Source organism: Miniopterus natalensis, chromosome 9, assembly GCF_054644295.1.
Source record: "Miniopterus natalensis isolate mMinNat1 chromosome 9, mMinNat1.hap1, whole genome shotgun sequence".
Lineage (NCBI taxonomy): Eukaryota > Metazoa > Chordata > Mammalia > Chiroptera > Miniopteridae > Miniopterus > Miniopterus natalensis.
This window is the reverse complement of record NC_142089.1, coordinates 39,957,324-39,979,716: the sequence shown is the minus strand read 5'-3', so window position 1 is coordinate 39,979,716 and position 22,393 is coordinate 39,957,324. Positions and strand designations below refer to the sequence as shown.

Below are 22,393 nucleotides of genomic sequence, written 5' to 3'. Positions count from 1 at the left end.
GAAATAGGCTCCCTGGGGTCTGAATTCCAGCTCTGCTGCTTATTAGCAATGTCAGCTTGGGGCATGTGACTTATCTCCATGCCTTAAATCTCCTCATTGGTACTACTTACCTCACAGGGTTGTGTGAGAACGAATGTTAACATTTAAGGTGCTTAAAAGAGTACTTGGCTATTTAAATGTTTATTAAATTAAAACAGAACCAAAACACAGCAGTCCATGCCATCAGTGCCCATCAACCAAAGTTGGTGTCTGAATTGAAACCCCTGTGCCATCTCTGTACTGAAAGGCACTCTGTACACACATCACACATGTACACACTGAGACTAGGGATTATGTCTGTCCTGTTCTCTGCTCTATCAGTGTTTTCTACACTGAAGATGCTCCATAAATATTTGCTGATGGAAGACACTCGCCCCACATCTACTCAATTTAAAAACGGAAAGGGAGTCACAAGACTGGTGGAAATGTCCAAAGAATATCCACTGCTCACCAAAGAACAGACATGATGCTACATCTTCCCAACAAAAGAATCCCTATCCTGTTAGTATTATGAGAAGGCACTGAAATCATGGCTGTAGGGTGTGGCAGTTAAGAGCAGGCTGTCTGGACCCAGATCACCTGTATGAATTTAGGAAATTGCTTTATTGACTTTTCTCACAAATTTCTCATCTACAACATGGGGTAAGTTTTGATTCTTATATGAAATAATACATGAAAACTATTTAGAATGGCACCTGACATAAAGTAAGTAGGTACTCAATAAATGTTAATTACTGCTACTAGGAAAAGTAGAAGAATTTCTCTCTGTGGAGTCCATAGAGGGAGAGGCCTGTTTCCTCATCACGTCCCTATGCATTTAATTCTTTGGTATGATCACATCAACCGGAATGCAAAATGTATCATACCAGGCCTTTCAACAAACTGAAATTTAACCATTCCTGCCATGCAAAGTATGTTTTACTCATCAAGAATCCCATTCAAAAAATAAAAATAAAAAAGAATCCCATAGAGTATCCTCCAGCCTTAGCTGTTGGCCCATTTTGTGTTCTTTTAACTTTCTTGCCTCTGAGAAGAAAACCATCACAGGAAACCCAATGGTCTCAGAAGCATCCACCAAACAGAGCATAAGAAAGGCTCTATGTCTAAGACAGATACACTCTAATCAGGACCCAAGGGCAAATGTGAACAGAGTATTTGAAAAGGTTCCCAACCTTTCTCTTCTACCCCCTTTCAAAGGAATGACATCGTCAAGATCCATGCATCCCTCCACTCATCCATTCAATATTCATTTAGTGCCTGTGGTGTGCCAAGAGCTATGTTATGTGCTAATAATAACAGGGCAAAAATACACACAGTCCCTGCCCTCCATCTGGACTCAGTGTGGTGAGAAACAGACAAGTGAGCCAACGAATGACGTAAGCGTTAGGAGCGTGGTAAACCCAGGTACTCTAGGCACAGAATTGGAGGCAGCAGTCTTGTGTCTCTAAAGCTACAAAATTGCCTCAGAAACCATCGGAACTGTTTTCTGACTGCTGCTGCAGACGTACCCACGCACAGGTAGCATGACACACGGCCACATATCATCATCCTTACCCAAATTCGTCGGTCCTTTCCCACGCTCACTCTGGCCCCCAGGCATGGCTGAGAAGCTCACGTTGTAGTTGGGCCGGTTCTGGGGAGAGGAGTGCGGCATGCCAGGCTGTGGCTTAGACTGTGTCTGCTGCCAGCTGTAGCCACTTCCCTGCTGCCACCCTCCACCCATAGGTTGGGGAGAAGCTTTCTGAGGTGAGCTGAGAGGTGGAAATCCCCCACCCAATCCAGTTGGTGTGGTGGGCTTGCTGGCAAATGAAGAACTACCTATAGGAAAAAAAGGGGGGATGGGGGAGAAATAAGGTAATGCTATTTTGAGTAGCCTCTACGTCTTGTGTCTTGAGTTATTGTTTGCAATAGCTTTAGTGGAAATTGCCTTGACCAATAGCATTATTAACATTCCTAATAGTTAAAAATGAACTGCAGGTATATATTTCCTTTAATCCCCACAATGACATTTTATTTATGTATTAATAGCCCCATCTTTTCTTTCGATGAACCAACTGCAGCTCAGAGCAGTTAAATGATTTTCTCAAAGCCATACAGACAGCAAGCGATTTAGTGAGGCTTGAATCCAAGTCTTTGACTTCAAGCCAGAAGAGCCTGGGCTCTTCCCACGATGCCTTCCCTCTCCGCCATCCCATCTTCTAAGCAGATTTATTTCTTCCCTGGGGTAAAAACTACCAAATGATAAAAACAGGAAATAAAACAAAATATGATCACTCATTAAGGTGCTATTTAAACTTCAATGATCAGGATTAATCATTGTTTGTTATAAATACAAGCGTGGTTAATGCTCATGAGTAAACAAATATGTTTTGAAATTTCACAAGCAGTTTTCAGTTTCACACTACTTGCATTTCATTGCAGGAGAGTAATAAACACTGCCAACTTTGAATAGGACAAAGGATTTTATTCAACCTTTAAAAATGATGTTACTTTGTGCCAGGGATTTAAGTAGAATCCTCATTCCATAATCTCTTAATTTTTAAGTACTCACTGAATACAGGCTGGGTTGTTTCCAAAATAAGAAGACCAGTTGTGGCTTGTGTTTAAAGAGGTAAAATGAGACACTGAAATGTGGTCATCTCCAGGGACCCTTTCATGCACCAAACCCAAAGTAACAGCGATAATAAAATAACTAGCATTTATAGAGCTCTTCAGAGTTTACAAAATATGTTTACGTATATTATTGCCTTCAATCTATGCAACACTCTTAGGAGGTAGGTAGTATTTAGTGGCCCCACATTACACATGAGGAAATCAAGGCTCAGAGAGGTTTACTGAAGTGCTCGTGATCACACAGCTAGTCATACATATTTGGTGCACCCAAATTAATTCCTCCCCAAATCTCTGAGCTTTTCACTACAATTCATCCCTTCCTTACTCTCTTCTTTCTATAGATATTTTTTCCTCTATTCTGGTCTGGGATTCCTCCTTTCTGCACTGAGAATGCTGTATCATGGCCACTGGACTTGGAGTCAATCTGAGTTTGAGTCTCAGCTCTCTCTCTCACTCATGCATTCAATCTTGCATGCCTTTATTTATTCATTCATTCATACATTCATTCGTCAGCGTTTGTTGAGCATCTACTATGTGCCATATACTTTGTTGGGCACTCGAAATAGAACTGACAACAGTGTATAGAGGATCCTTTCACTTCTGAAACCTGATGAAAAACTTCACCTCCTTGAGCCTCAGACCCCCCATCTGTAAAGGCAGAATTACCTATGCGTCACAGGCATACTGTAAAGACACAATGTCTCTATGAAAGTACTTCAACAATCCTGAATTAAGTGAATCAAGAGGCATATATATTATAAAGTAATGCAAGTTCATATGCCCAGCAATGGCTAGCACACACTACTACATGGTAAGGGCTCAATAAATGCTAGGTAATAGGAGAGGTCATGACAGGGCATATACTATGAAGCTTGGCATTGGCCCCTCTCAGTCTGTGACTCAAAGCGTGAAGCTTCTCTTCATGAGCCCTTGGGCCCACCTGTCCACAGGACATCAACATACAAACCTTAGGCTGGGTATTAATTCTACACTGAGATTTCATTTTATATTTTAAGGATGCTTACTATCTTTCTTCTAAATATATATGTTTATTACTTTAAAATTCAGTAAATATGGACAAGCCTAAATAATTTTTTTAAATGCTTCCATATTCCTATAACATTCTAATTTATTTATTCATTTCTGAAACACTATTGAACATCTGCTACCTGCCAGGCTGCAGATACAGTGGTGCAAAGGTTGATGCTGACCCTGTTCTTACAGGGCTCATCAACACTGTAGGATTTTCTCATGTCCACCCTTCCAGAATATTTCTACCCATGTTCAATAATGCTTATTTTGTTGTAGATGTTAATCCTCACCCGAGGATATTTTTCCCCACTGATTGTTTTAGAGAGAATGGAAGGGAAGGGGAGAGGCAGAGAGACAGAAGCATCGATGTGAGAGAGACACACTGGGTGCCTCCAATCTGCCCCAACCAGGGCTGGGGATTGAGCCTGCAATGGAGGTTAAGTGCCCTTGACTAGAATCGAACCCTTGACCCTTCAATCCCCAGGCAGACATTCCAACCATTGAGCCAAACTGGCCAGGGCTATAATTCTAATTTTTAATGCTACTGAAGCAGAGAACTGACAAAAATACAAAGCAGCAGCAAAACCTAGAGGCCACTGCTATCCTCATTAAAAGCTAAAGCATGGTTAACAGCTTTAGCTGCGCATTAAAATCACCTGGGGAGCTTTGAAAACTCTATTTCCAAGCCACAGCCAGATCCATTAAATCAAAATATCTAGGGAAGGACTTAAGGCATAGGTGTTTGTATCAGAATTGTTAAATGTGAAAATACCTTAAAGAGAACACTGTCTTTTGTCTTTTCTAAATTGCAGCTATATAATTTGGAAGTTTAATTTTTACCTTGTAGCCCTTGCTCATATACCTGTTCACTGTGTAGGCTTTAGGAAAGTCCCTTAACTTTCCTAAGTTATGGGACTAGAAAAATGAAGAAATTTGGGAAACCAATTTCTCCAGCAGTTGTAAAAACTACTGCATTTCAAACATGACAAGAGAACTCCTGAAGTCCTCCTAGTAGATTTGTTCCAGTGATATGCATGCAGCTGTTCTGAAACTATTTCTGTTGTCTGACTACTAATGTTGTTGCAATCCAGGGAAAAAGAAGATACCCATATGCTATAGGGGAAGGCAAGGAAGCATCCTGTGGTACTGGATGGAATTCTACATATTTATACCCATTCATCTACTATCTCTATCCCCTGAAAGGTAGAGAAATGACACCCACCCCAGTACCAATGAACATACTTAGTGTACAGATTTTGGTTTTAAAATAGCATTCCCCGCAAAAGGGAGCAAGGGTACTTTGGAGAACAGCTGGTTCCAGGACTAGGGTATAAAAATCTCAAGACAAGCCTGGAGCCTCTTGTACTATAAGAAAGTAAGCTCTCAAAAGATGGAACCTAGTGAAAAGGACATGGAAGCCAGAACAATGGGGCTCTCACAAATCAAAACCGAGACAATGTGAGCATTAAAGGAAATAATGGCAGTAATGAATGATAACCCACTGAATCAAAAAAATTCATTTGTCCATTCTGATGTGAAGGTGAGGGAGAGAGGGGGAGAGAGAAAGAAAAGACTTTTTTCCTTACAGTGAAATGCCAATTAACAAATGCAGAAAGAAGAATCAGAAAAATCACAATTTTACCAACATCATAGTAACTACTTCTGGCAAGAATCATTAACGAATGCTCAGATCAGTGGGTAAAAGTCATGTGGAAAGGAAAATATTCTCCAACAGGATTATCTGAAATAGGATAGTCTCAAATGATCTCCCACAGGTTACTAATGATTTACAAAGGGAAAAATGATCATTTTACAACAAAGGAAACACAGACATCACCTTAAGCAAGTGATTAAATTTAACAAACTGAGCCTTTCTTAACTGGCCCGGACCCTTCAAGTATCAGTATCATGAAAGGCAAAGGAAGATTGAAGAATGATTCCAGGTTAACTGTGTAAAAGGACATGAGAACTAAATGCAAGACATAATGTTGGATTTTAAAAAATAACTTCCTATAGAGGTCACTCTTCAGAGAGGCTTTCCCTAACCACTTGGTATCTAAAACAACACCCCAGCCCAGCAGCCATCACTCACCATCGCTCTCTGCCTTAGTTATTTTCACAGCACTCTGCACATGGGCTACGAGTGAAAACTTTAGAGCTAGGACTTTAGTGTTGAAACCTTAGGGCTCAGGAATGTTACTTTACCTTTTGTGCCCCAGTTTCTTCATCTACAGAAGACTCCACTTCAAAATTTATTTCATTATTGGGAAGATGAAATAAATTTACATATGTAAAGCACTTAAAATAGTGCCTGGCACATAGTAAATTCCCCAATAAACACTGTTATTATATGTTTATTCATTTACTATTTGTTTCCCCTTCTAGAGCATAAGCTTTAGAAGGCAAGAATTTTGTTTTGTTTCTGTTTTCTTTTGGTTGGCTGATTGGTTTTTATTAAAGCCGTATTAGCACATTGAAGGCACTCGCTAAACAGTTGTGAAATGAACAAATGGATAAAAAATGAACTGTCAATGAAGTTTTCTTCAACGTAGAATTTCACCTGATGTTGTTATTTAAAAATTTTAAGCTTACATTAAGATACAAAGAAGGGAAAATAATTTTGAGAGTTCTTAAAATAATTCTAAAACATATATAATAAAGGTCAAGGTTCTGACACAATTACTGTCAAAAATGGTAGTATGCTCTCATTTCCTGAGACAATTTGGCTCCAAATACCCCAGGACTTTCTGAGAACCTGAACTATCCACAGGGCAAATTTAAACCTTTGTGTCAGGGCTCACCCACTTTGTTTACCAACTCTGCACTGCCCAGAGGAGAAAGGAAAAAGGAGGGAGACAAGGCTTCAAAACATCCAATGAACTACTTGAAAAGTGCTTTCTTGGTGAAATAGTTTGAGAACACTGCAAACTGTATCCCTTTTGGGAAGCATCACTGTGACCACGTATTCTCAGAAGTTTTTGCAGTAATCAGAAGTCCACTGAACCCAGTGTTTCCAAAATTACTTGCTCATGTAATGCTTATCCTCTAACAACAATTAACATATGATGAAAAATACTTTGCAAATGTTATACAGAGAGTCTATTTTTTGTAGGTAATTTTACAAACTGACCAGACAGGCACTGTAGTCAATGAGGAGAAGATGGGTACCAGTGTGAGGACCTCACTGGTAACATCACAAGAAGGCCTATGCACAGCTGGCCCCATGTAGCTCAAATCTACCTGACCAGCCTCATCTCTCAGTGTTTTCCTACACTCTCACTACTTTTGCTGCAGCCAAATTCTGTTGTCAAATGCCCCTAAAAGTTCTAACTTTATTAATCTTACTAATCCAAAATTAGGCACTGGAAAAGTGGATTCATAGGAGTGAGTTCCAACACAATATTTGAAGCCTGTGTGTGTGTTTTTAAAGCTAATCTCTGGTTTTGGAGTACATACACTTAAGAATATACAAGATTTTTAGGTACCAGCTTATTATAACACTAAAGATTTAGATTTGAGATTTTGCAGCCATAAGTAAATATCTTAACCTGTTAAGTTTGTACCTAGTGTCCCGAGGTCAGCAAAAGGATCGAGAGTCTGGGGTTTGTTCTGATGGGTGGGAGTGCCATGCAAGGATCCTGTTGGGCTGGTGGCAGCTGACTTGCTTCCCATTCCAAAACCTCCTGAAAAGGAAATAAGGTCGTTGAAAATGAGTTCATTGTCTAAGGCTAAATTCTGAAATTCAGAAACCTAAAGCTATGGCTCATTTTGTCTCTAAGGGCAAATTAGGACAGGATATGGAAATGTGTTAGAAGTTGCTAGGCCTTGCTTTTCTAACTTAAGTGAATAGTGGCCTGGAGCAGAGACAGGGCACAAAGAAGGCATATATGTGGTTTCCTGGCCACACCTGTGAACTATTATGTCCAGTGTTTACCTCTCCTGTCACCTGACTCCATTCTTTGTATGGGATCTGTATTCAGGCCTGGATCTGAATTCTGGCTCTGCTATTTACTGAATGAGTGACCTGGGGCACATTGCTTAATTTCTCTTGAGTTTCAACATTTTCTCATTTGTTAAGTAAAGAAACAGGAACTGCTTCACAAAGTTGCTGTGATAAGCATTTTGTGTGTGTGTGTAACTTGCACAGTGCTGAGAATGCAATCACACAAGATGGCTCTCTCTCAATAAATACCACCTACCCATGAGAAAGACAACTTATCACAGACAAATCCAGCCCTCAAGCAAGTCCTTTGCGAAGAAGGAAGACAATCCAAATTATTTAGCATCTACTTTATGCTAGAAATTTTCATATAAGTTATTTCACTTAAACTATACAACTATGTGGGACAAGAATTATGATCCCCACTTTGTAGATAACAAAACTGAGAGTCAGACTTGTAAGAAAAAAATACAAGAACTTCTAAGTGGCAGGGTTAGATAGATACCCAGATCTGCCTAATTCTAGCGCCAAAACAGACATTCAGCAAATGAGACTTAGAAAAGTAAAATAATGTATAACACACAGCACTACCATGTCATCAAATGCAATGGGGAAGTTCCACCAGAATATGAGCCTTTAGGAAAAAGCAACACAAATTACATAGGCGGCTATTATATCCTGCAAAGCACTCACTTCAACTTGGATGGCTGGTCATGCTCTTGCAATTGGTTACATATGCACAAAAAATAGCCTGCTGACCTTTACCTGGTTTAGTAGGCCAGTCCCAACCTCCTGCAACATCTGGCTGAATGTTCACAGCAGGTGTACTTGAAGCTAAAAATTAGGAGGAAAAAAAGAATCAAAACACGATAGCTCAGAACCCACTTTTCTAAGTTCACATAGGATACCTTCCATGAAATCTGCATGGCCCCCCAAAGTCCCAAGGGATTCATCCCTCCCTCTGAGCTCTCAATACATTCTGCAGCACTTGATAATTTGTGCATTCCGCTATGATGACTTACATGAGGGTTGGTAAAAGCCATTCAGGGTGTCCCAAAAAAATGTACACACAGTTTAACAGCTGATAGCTCAACTGATGTTTCTTTCTTTTCAGATTTAACCCACTGGAATGAATAATGGCAGCCAAAGTGTGTATACATTTTTTGGGACACCGTGTATATTGTTTATCTCTGTTCCTTCTTTGGCTCAACTTTGCTTTACCTCCATACCCATACACTCTGAAATATAACTGTGATATGTCTGTCTTCACTAAATTGTGAATTTCTTGAAGGCAGGAACTACCTGATTCATCGGTGTGTGTCCCACTTCTATACTTATCCGAAAGGCAGTGGGCAATAAGAAAAGATGAAAAAAGCAAACCAAATTTGCCTTAGGTTGGCATGAACAAGTACACGAGAGGCCCGATCAACAGAACTGAAGTTTTGTTTTCTTCTCTGCTGTGACATGAATTGAGAGTGACCAGTCATTCAGAACACACACCGGGCACTGACTATAAGCCATCCACCATGCTCATGTCAGGGGTATATCTACTGTCACTCGAAACAAACTCCTTACAGCTTCAAAATACATCTCCTAGCCCCTCTCAAAATTCCAAATGTAGAATTTATGTTTTGCTAAAGAGAATCAGGAATATTAAAAGAATACATACTGGCACCAAGTTTTTTCTGAATCTATAAAACCCAAATAAGAAACAGGATGTCATAAGAAAGTATTTCTTTCTAAGGCACCTCTAAGTTCTGTCCATAAAATCAATGGGTAAAATGCAAACACTAAACACTGCAAGTCAGATTTAAAACCTACACGTACTTACCACCACCACCATCACCACCACCAAAAGAATCATCAAATCAACAAGATTAGCATTACCAAGCCTTATATTTACTTGTTTGCTTAGTACAAACCAAGATATCTTGTACCTTCCCATCATTAAGTTAAAAAAAATGCCATAATCAGCAATCACAATTCTTTCCTTTCTGTTCTTATTCCACAGTAATCCCTGAAAACTGAGGTGGAAATTAGGCCATTTTGCTAACATTTGCTGTCTGACTTCCTTTACACTCTGATCTTAGTCTTACACCGAACTAGGATGTGGAACTAGGTGTCAGAACGTCAACCTGATTACTAATCAAACCCACAAATCCTTATGACTACATACCATATGCAAGGGACCATGCCAGGGAACACTGGACTAAAAGACACATTGCCTATTCGCAATATTGGAGATGAAAATATACAAATTAAAAGATAATTACCTAATACTTTTATTCTCTAGCTTACCTTTTATTACAGTTATTTGTTTATTTTTTCTTCTAACACTATGCCCCAGTGCTTATTCTCTTCAGATGTTCAATAAGTATTTGTAGAGCTCAAAGGTAATATTTCTTGATTTTCAGAAGAGACTGGTGGTGCCTTGTGGAAATCTAAGGAAAATGATTCCAGGTTTCCAGCGTGAATGGCTGGATATAAGAATGGGAACAGGTACCTTTTGCTGATATAGAAAATTCTGGAGATGGGCAATTCTGACCTCGCAGTCTGACATCTGAGTCTCACATGTATGTTATCCTCTATGAAGAATATGCAACTGAACCACTAACAGTGGAGTGATCACAGATTTCCAAGCAAGGATAGTGGAAAATTCTTAAAACTCACTGGCAAGACCCAGGCCAAAATGAGAAGTGAGGCTTCAAAACAAAGGGGTGCTAACTGGCCTACATTGGGTAATAAACAACATGTTCTAACCAGCTCACAAGAAACAGAGAACCTTGCCCTAGCCAGGAGGCGCAGTTAGTTGGAGCGTCATCCCATACACCAAAAGGCTGCAGGTTCGATTCCCAGTCAGGATACATACCTAGGCTGCAGTTCTATTCCTGGCTGGGGCACATATGGGAGGTAACTGATCAATGTTTCTCTCTCACGTCAATGTTTCTCTCTCCCCACCCCCCACCCCCATTCCTCTCTCTCTAAAAATCAATGGAAACATATCTTTTGGTGAGGATTTAAAATAAATAAATAAAATTATCTTTTTAAAAAGAAACAGAGAACCAGATCCAGAACTGCCATGCTGAAATATGAACATCCATGCCCATGGGACTTAAAAGGTAGTACTCTTATAAAAATAATAAATTCAAAGTATCAAAATCAGGAAAATATATAACCTTATTATACCTAGCATTATGCATCAAAGAGGCTTAGGTAGGAACAAATGACTTAATTCATTTTATATTTACATATTTAATAGAATGATATATAGATATCACCTACTGTGTGCCAGTAATTCTCCTAAGCACTAGGGAAGCATCAATGAGCAAAACAAAAATTCCTGCCTTGATAGGAGAGACAGACAACAAAAAATAAACATAACATGTAAGCAAACTATTAAATATATTGAGGTTGATAAGTACCATGGAAAGGAAACTGTAGGGTAGGGGCAGGGGCATGAGTTGTGATGTGAAATGGAGCAGTCAGAGTAGATCCCACTGAGAAGGTGACAGCTGAGCACAGATCAAAAGAGGTGAAAGAGTTAGCCATGTGATGTCTGGGGAAGAGGAGACAGCCAGTGTGACAGCCAGGAGGCCAGTATGGCTGGAATGGAGAGAGCAAGAGGGAGGGAATAGGAAATGAGGTCACTGGGGTGCTAGAGCACATAGGTCCCACGTAGGCCAGTTTGAGAACTTTGGCTCCCATGCCAAATGAAACAGGGAGCTATTTTGAGCGGTGATGTGACTTACATTTTAAGTAAGTGAGCAAAAACAAAAGCTTTAACCTCTATCCCTGCATCTTTCTCCCCAGGGAAACCAACTTCCAATCAGGAGAGTCTCTTCGGTGGACACTACTTTAAGGGTGAGAGGTGCATTTCTTGTATGTTGTCCTCATATGACATACGTACACCTCAAATAGTTTGAGATTTAAGAATAATTGGAAATCACCCACAAAGGTCATTGCTACACTGACTTTAGTCAAGTTACAGCTTGACCGATGTTGCATAACTCACCTTCCTTTTGCATTTGCCTAACTTCCAGGAAGTCAAGCTGATGACTGGACAGCGATCTCCAGACAAGCTCATGGTGCCTTCAACAATACATCATTTTCTAGGTTGAGGCCAATAATGTTCAATAGCCTTCAACATCAAAAATGAGATATAGTTCTCTAGCTCAAAGCCATTTGTCCCTCAATGAAGAGCTCCAGTTCTAATCTGTTACCTAAGTGATACCCTTTTGCACTTACAAATGGATGTGACCACTGTTCTTTCCACACAACTGAAGTCTCTAACATAAAAATATAATGTGGACCACATATGTAATTTTAAATATTCTCTTTTTAAAACTGATTTTTTAGAAAGAGAGAGAGAAAGAGAGAAACATCAATTTGTTGTTCCACTTATTTATGCATTCATTGGTTGATTCTTGTACGTGCTCTGACCAGGGACCAAACTGGCAACCTCAGCATATGGGGATGACGCTCTAACCTTAACTGAGCTACTGGACAGGTATAATTTTAAATTTTCTAGTTCTCACATTAAAAAAGGTTAAAAAGACATTGGTGAAATTAATTTTAGCAATATATTTTATTTAACCCAACATATTGAAAATATTAATGAGTAATATAAAAAATACTTATGAGAAATTTTATACTCTTATTTTGTACTAAGTTTTAAAATCGGAGATGTTATTTCATACTTAGAGCACATTTCAAATAGACTAGCCACATATCAAGTGTTCAACGGCTGCTTCATTTTAGACAGAATAGCTCTAATTCATCTAACTTTTGTTCTGTAGGATACTGATTTCATGGAATGCTCATATCACATTTTATTAACTTGGCTCATATTTTTCCACATTTCAAAGATGTCTCCAACTAGGATGCATCTTCCAATCAACTAAAAGTAACAGTATTTTTTTTTCTGCCTTATCAGTACATAAAATAGACATCCTACAATCAATGGTAGCATAAAGCTGTGCATGTAGCTCTAATGCAAAAAAGAATCCCACAGTCAAATTAGTTTTAGAAAAGCTGAATAAAACAAAGTTAAACAGACTTATTTATGATAAGATTTCCAGAGCTTTTAATATGGTAATATGAATTGTTAACTTCCAAAAGAGAGAGATGCATTATGTAGTTCTTCCCCCACCCCACCCCAAACACCTACAGGATGCTTTTAAATCTAAGTATCTACTGATACCTTGTGAAAATCTATGTTCCACTGAACACAATATAAAATACTTCTTACCAAGCATTGTAGGTGAAGGACTTCTCGTAGGCTGAAGAAAGGGGTCACTGGAAGCACTGGATGTGTTCAGGAAAGAACCCAGCAAATCTGGACCTGATGGTTTAGGAGGTGCTCCAAATGGGTCAAAGGCAGCACCTAAAAAACAAAAGACAAAATGTGTTTCTTTGTCCTATGAGTTCATTCATTCAATAAATACTGAAGAGTTGTCACTATAACCAGGCCCTAGGCCAAAAACTTGAAAAATCAGGATAATGTCTGCCTCCTGGGCTGTTCCACAAGCCCAGCCCATCCTTAAATATCCTCTGGGGCTAACAAAAATTTGTGAATCAACTAAGAAAACTAGAACAGAGGCAGCTGAGGTTTCCAGCAACAATGCCACAACACTAATATTGTATCATTTCTTAGGGTTTACACTGCCTGTCATAAAGAATGCCTTAGCTGATCTTCAATACCTCTGTCTTCTATCAGACAGAAGCGGTATTATTTTCATTCTATAGACAATGAAACTGAGGTTTAGAAAGCCAAGTTGCTTGCGCAATATCAGGTAAATAATAAGGCTGAAATCCATGCTCAAGTCTTCTGACTCCAAATTCTATGAATTTCCCAAAGGCATATCACATTTCTCCAGGTGTGAAATGAATTTGAAGGAAACCATGCAGAGCTGCATGTATGTAATTGCCTTTCAATATCTCATTATTGGGCAAGAACAAAATTCCCTTTAGCTCCTTGTAGTGAGATGTCCCTGCCTGTTCTGTAAGTATCACACTAATGAGTTGATTGCTTCCTGGAGTGGGACTGACCTATTTAAGAATAGACAACTAGAATCCAACAAGGTAACAAATAAATCACAATCTCAAAGCCCAGGTAAGATATATGGTTTAACATGTTCAGCTATGACGTCATTGCCACAGTGCTCTCCTATGATCTGCTGGGCAGCGAATTAGCCTTGCGTAGCACTAGTAAATCAAGTATCTGTCAGGCATTCTGCTACACAATGTATATCCCTTATAACTTAATACAAAACTTTATCCCTTCTATAAAATGAGAAACTGAGATTTATAGAGTAACTATAAGAGGACATTGGGTTAATTCCTCTACATCTAAGTTTGATGCCAACTAATGAAGGATACTAAAATCTTCTCACTATTACTTGGTACACTTTTAATAGCAACTTATGTTAAATTAGAGGCATTCTCCAGTAACTAAAAGTGAACATCCCAACACACAAGACCTCAAAATTTAGTCTTTACAACAATAGATAAGTGTTATCCCCTTTTTACGACCAAGAAAAATAAGGTTTTATTAATAAGGCTACATAGATAGTTAAGTGTCGTCCTGGGATTCAAATCCAGGCCTTTAACTCTGGACTGTGTTCTTTCCACTTCCTACTTGAGTTCTAGATCTGGGTTTGCCACCAATCAGCTATGTATCCTTGGATAAGTCAATCAATACATCTAGGCCTCAGTTTCACTGTCTATAACCTGAGATACAGATTTATCGAATGCCTCAGAGGGCTCTGCCAGTTTTGACAACTGGAACAGAATTATCTGCATGGGACTATAATGGATTAAATTATCAAAAATCACATAAGATGCACCATCTTAACAGGTGAGCATTGAACATTATGCTATCTTGGATCTTAGGGATTTTTTATAACCCTGATAGAGCTTTTATTCACTTTGGTGAGTAAGAACTGGGTGGAAGGAAATGAAGTATAGAGGAACTACCCTGGGATTCAGGGCACCTCACATCCTGGCTCCACCAATAACATGTAGGAGCTTGAGCCCCAGCACCTACATTCTATGATTCTGAGGCTCACTCTCACAAAGAATGCCTCCAGCTGCACTACCACGAATCAATGCCTCCCCAAGGCATTCTGAGAAGTGAAAAATAAGCTTGGGAAAGAAAGTTCCTACAGGTTACCATATGCCTGGGATGTTCAGACATTTCTCTTCACTGTTCCTAATGTGATGTTATCTTGGTAACCAGGGGCAGCTGGTTCTTGGAAGCTATAATGGGCCTCCACTTGCTCAGCTACACTGTCTTGCAAATATCAAAAAATTGTGGATGTCCAGCCATAGGAAAGGTTGAGCTTGTAGCAATGACAAGATGAAGTTAACAGCCACATGGGCTCCAACTCCATACCTGGCACCAATAGCTCTGCTACAGTCAGCTGTGCTGCTGGCACGAGTCCCTCATACAAATCGAAGTAACCAAGTACTTCTCTGCACAGCCAAAGTGTATTCAGAAAACTACAATTCCAGGAAAGCATTACAGGAAAAACGGGGAAAGCTCTGGAGTCAAGTGGCCTAGTTTTGGACCCTGGCCCCATCAATTACTAACTGTATAAAAGGGATGCTACTAATCTGACTCTAAGCCTCTATTTCCTCAACTATGAAGTGGGGGTAATAATAGCACTTACTTACTGGGTTTTTACAAGAACTGAGTCAACACTAAGTGTTAAATCCCATGTTTGGCAAATAGTAAATACCCCACAAATATCAGCTGTCATTATTAATAATAATTCATCATTCTACATCTCCATACTCAGGTACTAAAGCCCTGGAAAAAAAAATTAAAGGGTGAGAAGCTCACACATTGACTCTTACCCTGTCCTACCTTCTATTTCCTCTTGTGTTCCCCATTTATTATTTATTTATTTTTAAATCTCACCTGAGGATATTTTTTCTATTGCTTTTTCAGAGAGAGTGGAAGGAGGAGAGAGAGAAAGAGAAACACTGATGTGAGAGAGACACATCGATTGGTTAGCTCCCACACGTGCCCCAACTAGGGCCAGGAATCAAGTCTGCAATTGAAGTTGCCCTTGGCTGGAATCGAACCCAGGACCTTTCAGTCCATGGACCAATGCTCTAACCACTGAACAAAACTGGCTAGGGCTGTGTTCCTCATTTAAATAAAGATATAGAGTTCAGAGGAACTTAAAGGGAGACCAGAAAAGTCTAGCTTATTAGAAAGGTTCAATTCTACCTGCTTGGCCCAAAGGTTATGTATTTCAAAACAGAGAAGTACAGTGCAGCATGGAAAAAATTACCTTCTCCCACTCTTAGGGTTGGAGACGCGGAGCTGGAGGTGGCAGACCGGCGTGGTGTTGACTGGGCAGAGGCAGGTCCACTTGGATGAAACACGTCTTCCACCCCAGACTGTCCAGATGGGGCAGGGCCAGTCGCGCCTGCACCCCCAAACAGGTCACTGAGCAGTTCAGAATTGGTGGGAGGAGCCACTGGCGGGGAGAAGTTCTTACTCACTGTTGACCCTTCCAAGCCCAGAAGGTCCACTTCCTCCGGGGGTGGAGGGGCAGCTGGCTCCTGCTGCTTTTTGCTGGTCTTTTTGGTTGCGTGATGTTTGTCACCGTTGGCATTACCATGTGGACTGGAAAGGGTCAGAAGTTCATCGTCTGATTGCTCACTTTCCTGATTCACTAGGGCAGCATGGTCCTCTTCACAGAATGATTTCTCTGATTTCTGATCTAAGAAAGGCCAAGTATGTCAACAAGTGGTTAGCTACTGGCTACAGCATTGTTGCTGTTGTTTTTTTTAAAAAATAATTTATATATACTCCAGAAAGAGAGAAGGAGCTACCCTGAGCAAAGTGCTTTCAGACCCTTTCCAACAGAATACTTGATGTATTTTGCATTATATTCAATACACTTGCTGAACATCTGAGAGTCAGTATAGCAAAGGGGTGAAGAGCAGAACTCTGGAGTCAGATAACCTGGGTCTGAATTCCAGCTCCACTGCTTACTGGCTCTGTGACACTGAGAAAATTACTTTACTTCTCAGTGCCTTAGTTTCCACCTCAGCAAAATGGGGGTAATAAATGCTACCTAACTCACATGGCTGCTGTGAGAATTACATGAGATGATACATAGGAAGTGCTCAGATCAAGAGTAAGTAATACCTAAGTGTTTATATCTTTTCTTAATAATAATAATATTATTGTTATCATTATTATTATCTTCCAGGCACTGTGCTAGGTGCTTTGAAAAAAAATCTCCTATTTCTTTGCTGACTCCTCTCACTGTCTTTTACTTTTCCATGTGGCTTGTAGCCAAAAGCAAGGCCTTTCTCCCACAGTCTGGAACAGATGTGACCACACAGCTAATGAAGGAATAGAGGGAATGGCTCTGCTTAGGATGGTCCTTACACCAACCTGAAAGAAGATACTTTCAGCATAAAATAGGCAGCAGGAAAGAGGCATCTTCCAGGGAAGAAATAGAGGTGCTGGTGAGTGACTTTCCGGCCCTCCTTGAGACAGCTCCTCCTATGGAACTATGTTATTTAATGTCAGATAGATCCACATTCCAAATTAAGTACAGATGCATGTCCCTTATCCCCAATTCCAAAATGCAAAAAGCTGTGAAAAGGGAAAGGTTTTCCTAAGTTTGGTGCAAACTAAGTTGGCAGAAAAATATGACCAGAGCTGATGTAAAAGTATTTATAGTCTCCATTTATTTCACTCAGGGTTATTATTTGTATGTTTTGCTGCAGAAATGTTAGTATGTTTGATTACAAGTTGTTGTTGGAGATGCCACTGGGAATGCTAAGTCATATACAGTACATGTACCATATCACCTTTCTAAAATTCAAAAAATTCTGCATTCCTAAGCACACCTGGCTCTGCAAAGCTAGGAAAAGAAACTGTGCATCTGTGCTAAAACCTATTTCAAAGCCTAATAGGAATTGTTTTTATCTAGATTTCCCAAGTTTTCCATTTTTAAAGTGTGCTATTGGTCCTATTTCTGAATGTAAGCCTTTCAATTCAAAGGAATTCCAGGAACAATGTTTTCACCAAACACAGAAAATTCTGTGTAGAAAACGGGAATATTGTCTTATGTTCACACAGCTGAGGAAGGTTCATCAAGAAAATTAGACCACTGCCAAAGCCAGTTTCCTACCCATTTTATAGAGGAAATCTTTACTACTCAATTCTACCTTGAACCTCGCAGTTAACTCTAACAAATTCTAAAGCAAGGATTGAGACAGCATGGGGACTTGGGCCTGAGGTGGAAGGAATGCCAGACAGCCCGAGGGAACACCAGATAAAATAACCACACAAATGCAACCACACCTCCACTTTCGTGCAGATGTGGAAACCATTGTTCCACATGCACCGTCAATTAAGGTTTGACCCCTGTACTACCTTCCTCGGGTGGCAGCGGTGAGCAACACTGCCCTCTTGCCCTCACTGGGCGGGTGCAGAGGTCACTGCTAAGCAACTCAAAGCAATGAGAAAGTGGTGCGGCCCTGACAGAGGAAAAAAATCCACACCTTGCCCTACTTTTACACAGGCCCACTTTATCCACAGCCTATTAAACAACCCAACAAAGCCACTCGGGAGCCATTCGGGAATCCTGTCCTCACATGCTATCTCCCTAGTACCTGGTGCAAGTCGAATAAAATTTGTCTGGAAATATCTTGGGTGGTTCCTTTTGATTTCCATCTTGGGGAACCCAAGGAACCCAACCGGTGACAGGAGGGCAGATGGGTATCAATTAGAATGCCAATGCCAGTCTGCTGATGACAGCAATCTGAAGTATTATGTTAGAAAGATTCTGAAACATCTCTAGGTTTAGCAGAAAAGGATACTGTGATGGAGCCTGATTTCTGCCATGATTGTTAAAGCAAGTAGCAGAGGTGTGTGGGCAAAGTGTTTGCCTTTCCTGCACCAGGGGAAGCTCAGGTCTGCCCCACTAATGGTTACAGCCTTCTAGGAGAAAATGCCAGATTTATATTTTTAGAATATTTGGCTGAGGGCGGGAGATAGAGTTAATTTGTGTGTCAGCAGAGTAAAGGAAGATCCTAAAAAAGATCATGCTTATTTGTAAACCCAGGAGAAATGTGATCCAAAATACTGCATCAAGAGAAAAGGTAGCATTCAGCTTAAAATAGCCTTTTGCATCAGACTGAGAGCATTTATGGACTTGAAAGTAGGGAAGCTGCCTGATCTGAAAAAGGAATGAGCCAAGAGAGTGTCAAATAAGGAGGGGCGGGGATGACTTCTAAGTGCTGCTTTACTTTAGGCTGCTTTGAGAATTAATCACCTTTATGAAAGAACCATGTGACTTAATCACCTAACCACATAATGTACAGAAATGCTTGGAAGTACCTTGCCAACAGAGACTGGAAAAGAAGCCACCTTGCCCAAAATGCCTGGGGTTGTCTGGAGGGATATCTATTGGAGCCTGTCCTGCAAGACAAAAGGCCATGGAGTGTCAATGAAGCAGAGGAAGTCAGTGTGATAGATAACACCGAGGCTTCACGCTGGAAACAAAACCTTCAGGTGACTCATACCTCCTAAGGCCAGAGTGTCCTGATGCTCCTGGTGAGACGAGAAGAGAATGCTGGGATTGATATCTCTTGTGCAGTAATGTTCCCATGGCGGGGTTAAGTCGACCACTTTGTCCTGGGGCTGTAGTTCTACATCCAGAGTCACCTGAAATAGCTGAGGATATTTTTCTGGTACATCACATGCATCTAACTCAGGCCTAAACAGGGAAATAAAAAGATCAGATCAGTGAAAGACAATGGAACCAGTACAATGTTCAGCACAGACACCATTGGAGGCTGACTCCTAGGTTAACTCTGAGACTCACTTCTAGGGAAAAAGCAATCAGCATTCATTAACCAAATTACTTTATTGGTCTGAGCTTCAGTTTCCTCCTCTAGAGAAAAGAGGGGGAAAACACCTACTCGAAGAATTTGGATATGATTACATGCAAAAGCATTCCAGAACACGGGTGATACATACAGCCAGTGTGCACTGGCACGGCCAATCAGTTACTAAAACAGTGAATAGGCCCAAGGCCACGACACTGAGCTCTTGGATGTCTACTCCTACCCTGACCCAGCAACTCCCATCGATCACCCCAGCTTCAGCCAACCCCCCGAGCTCTCTAGACCAGACTGTAATACAGCAACCAAGGGTTAATGTCTGATGCAAGGGGGTCTCCCAGGACCCTGCTTGAATGCTGTGGCCTAGTATCCAGTGTGAAGGGCCATTGCTCATATCATACTACTGATGACACCGCCACCCCTGTTGGAAAACACAAAGGGTAACACAGATGCAAAGGATCCCAGCATTGATACTTTGTTCCCTCTTGTTCCTTCACATGGAATTTTAGGCCTTTCTATTTGAAGTCCCTTGAACCATTTTTGTTCAAGACAAATGAAAACGCCAGCCTCTCTGTGCTGCTGAGCTACGCTCAACAGTCCTGCGGCAGATTCAGGGATGCTGCAGCACAGCACCAATGAGCCTCGGGCACCTGGCTCCCAGCATTTCACAGCTGCTCGCTTGAAAAGGGTTTTCGGCCCAAGCAGCACTCACTTGGTGAACTTTAAAACCGTTGTTTCCAGTGGTATGAATCCAGTATGAAACTGAAGCTGGAATATCTGAGTGTTGGTCACCTAAAAATACATGAGAGCAGCACATTATAATCAATTGGTGGGAAGGGAATCAGATCAAACGATTATATTTTGAGGAGCCATGCACCTCCAAATATTTCTAAGTCTGAACCTTTTTTACTATAAACATTAAATGACTTCCCCATTTGGAACAGGCTTGGCTTCATTTCTAGCCTGTCCTCTCCATAAACTCTGCCTTGGCAAGCCATTTCCTCATCTGCTAATAGCCCATGTTCTTGCACATTCTATTCCGTCCATCCAGTATGCCCCTACTCCAACCTGATAAACTCATCCTTCAGAGCCCACCTAGAAAGGTCAGAGCCCCTCTGTAGCCTTTCTGGGCCACCAGTGGCTAAAACAAATTGCTCCCATTATAGCATCTAATCCTCCCTCTAACATGGCAGTGGGTATTTGTACATGCGTCAATTTCCCCGGCTAGGCTACGTTGTGTTTTTTTGGTTAATCCTCGTCAAGGATATCTTTTTCCCACTGATTTTTAGAAAGAGTGGAAGGGAGGCAGGGAGGAGGAGAGAGGAGAGAAACATCAATGTGAGGGAGACACATCAACTGGTGGCCTCCTGCATGTGCTCTGACAGGGGCTGGAGATCGAACCTGCAACCCAGGTACATGCCCTTGACCAGGAATTGAACCCGTGACTCTTCAGTGTGCGGGCCAACGCTCTAACTACTGAGCCACGCTGGCCAATGCAAGGCTAAGTTTTTTAAAGGCAGGGACACAGTCTTATTCTTCCCAGTCCTAAACTCCTAGGCAATGACTGATACAGCGCATGCACTTAGCAAATAATTGATGAGTTAAAATGCAATTACGTGTAGTAATATTCCAAAAGTGGCAGTCACCCGAATGTCCTCAACTGATGAAGAGATTAATAAAAGGCAGTATAGTCATACAATGGAATATTATTTGGCCATATAAAGGAATGAAATATTAATAAATGCTATAACATAAATGAACTTTGAAAACATGCTAAGTGAAAAGAGCTGGTCACAAAAGACTATATATATTGTATGATTCCATTTATATGAAATGTCCAAAACAGACAAATCCACAGAGACAGAAAGTAGATTAGTGGTTGCCTAGGGGATAGAGGAGGAGAAATGGGCAGTGACTGCTAATGGATACAGGGTTTCTTTTGGGTATGATGAAAATGTTCTGGATTTAGACAGTACTGATGGTTGCATAAGCCTTTGAAAATACTAAAAACAACTGCAGTGTACACTTTTAAAGGGTGAATTTTATGTTATGTGAATTGTACTACAATAAAATAATTTAAAAAGTGTAATTACTTAATCCTATATCCTTAATAGAAGTAGCCCCGCATGCTGATCCAAATGGGACACTGTAAAAAAGGCACAAGCTTCTAAAGAGCAAGGTGTGCTAGAAGTTCTTGGGCTGCCACCTTCTAGCAACGTCATCTGGGCAAGTCATAACCTCTCTGAGCCTCAGCTCCCTCCCCTGTAAAATGAGGGGAGGTGGGCACAAGCAGTCTGTAATGGCTCCTTCTGATTCTAAAACCATAGGATACTCGAGCCTAAAGTGATGTAGAAGAAAGACTCTGAAATACTCCCACTGAAGGCTCAGGGGAGCTTATGCCACGATTCTTCCTGAGACCGTACCTTGGCTTGTAGCCGGCTCCCGATGGTTGACCTCAAGTGATACATGGAAACAACCACATCTCCTTGCACAGTGATGTTCAATGGAATGAAGATTTTCCCATCTTGGACACGGTATTCCCTTTAAACAGAGACAAAAACATACATGAAAGAGAGTCTGATTTGGTACAGTCACACAGGTATAGACCCCTGTGGCTCTGGCCAAGGGACCTGTTTGCTCAGGTCCAGACTCAGGAACCATTTCCCATCTTGGGCAAAGTAGGAGCACATCCCGTGCCAACTGGGTGCAGACTGGTTCTGCCATGGGATGGCGTTGGTCTGCTGCCACGGCCTCTCTATCCCATTTGTACTTCTACATCAATAATCACCTGCCCCTACCTCACAGATCTCATTTTCTTCAAAGACATCTAGCCCTGATATATGCACCACTCCATAACTTTAAATTAATGGTAAAAACAGAGATAGAGGG

At 40.8% G+C, this 22,393-nt stretch overlaps 1 protein-coding gene across 1 annotated transcript in view; it reads right to left on the bottom strand.

The window, feature by feature from the left end:
- DNAJC6 (DnaJ heat shock protein family (Hsp40) member C6) overlaps positions 1-22,393 on the bottom strand; it is a 100,462-nt gene that overhangs the window by 4,567 nt on the left and 73,502 nt on the right. The window contains exons 8-16 of the mRNA XM_016208345.2: positions 21,928-22,045; positions 20,217-20,296; positions 19,184-19,377; positions 18,999-19,079; positions 15,925-16,359; positions 12,873-13,007; positions 8,390-8,458; positions 7,248-7,367; positions 1,594-1,857 (exon numbers count right to left, since the gene is read on the bottom strand). Of these exons, the coding sequence (XP_016063831.2) occupies positions 1,594-1,857; positions 7,248-7,367; positions 8,390-8,458; positions 12,873-13,007; positions 15,925-16,359; positions 18,999-19,079; positions 19,184-19,377; positions 20,217-20,296; positions 21,928-22,045 (1,496 nt within the window). The remainder of the gene's footprint in view (positions 1-1,593; positions 1,858-7,247; positions 7,368-8,389; positions 8,459-12,872; positions 13,008-15,924; positions 16,360-18,998; positions 19,080-19,183; positions 19,378-20,216; positions 20,297-21,927; positions 22,046-22,393) is intronic.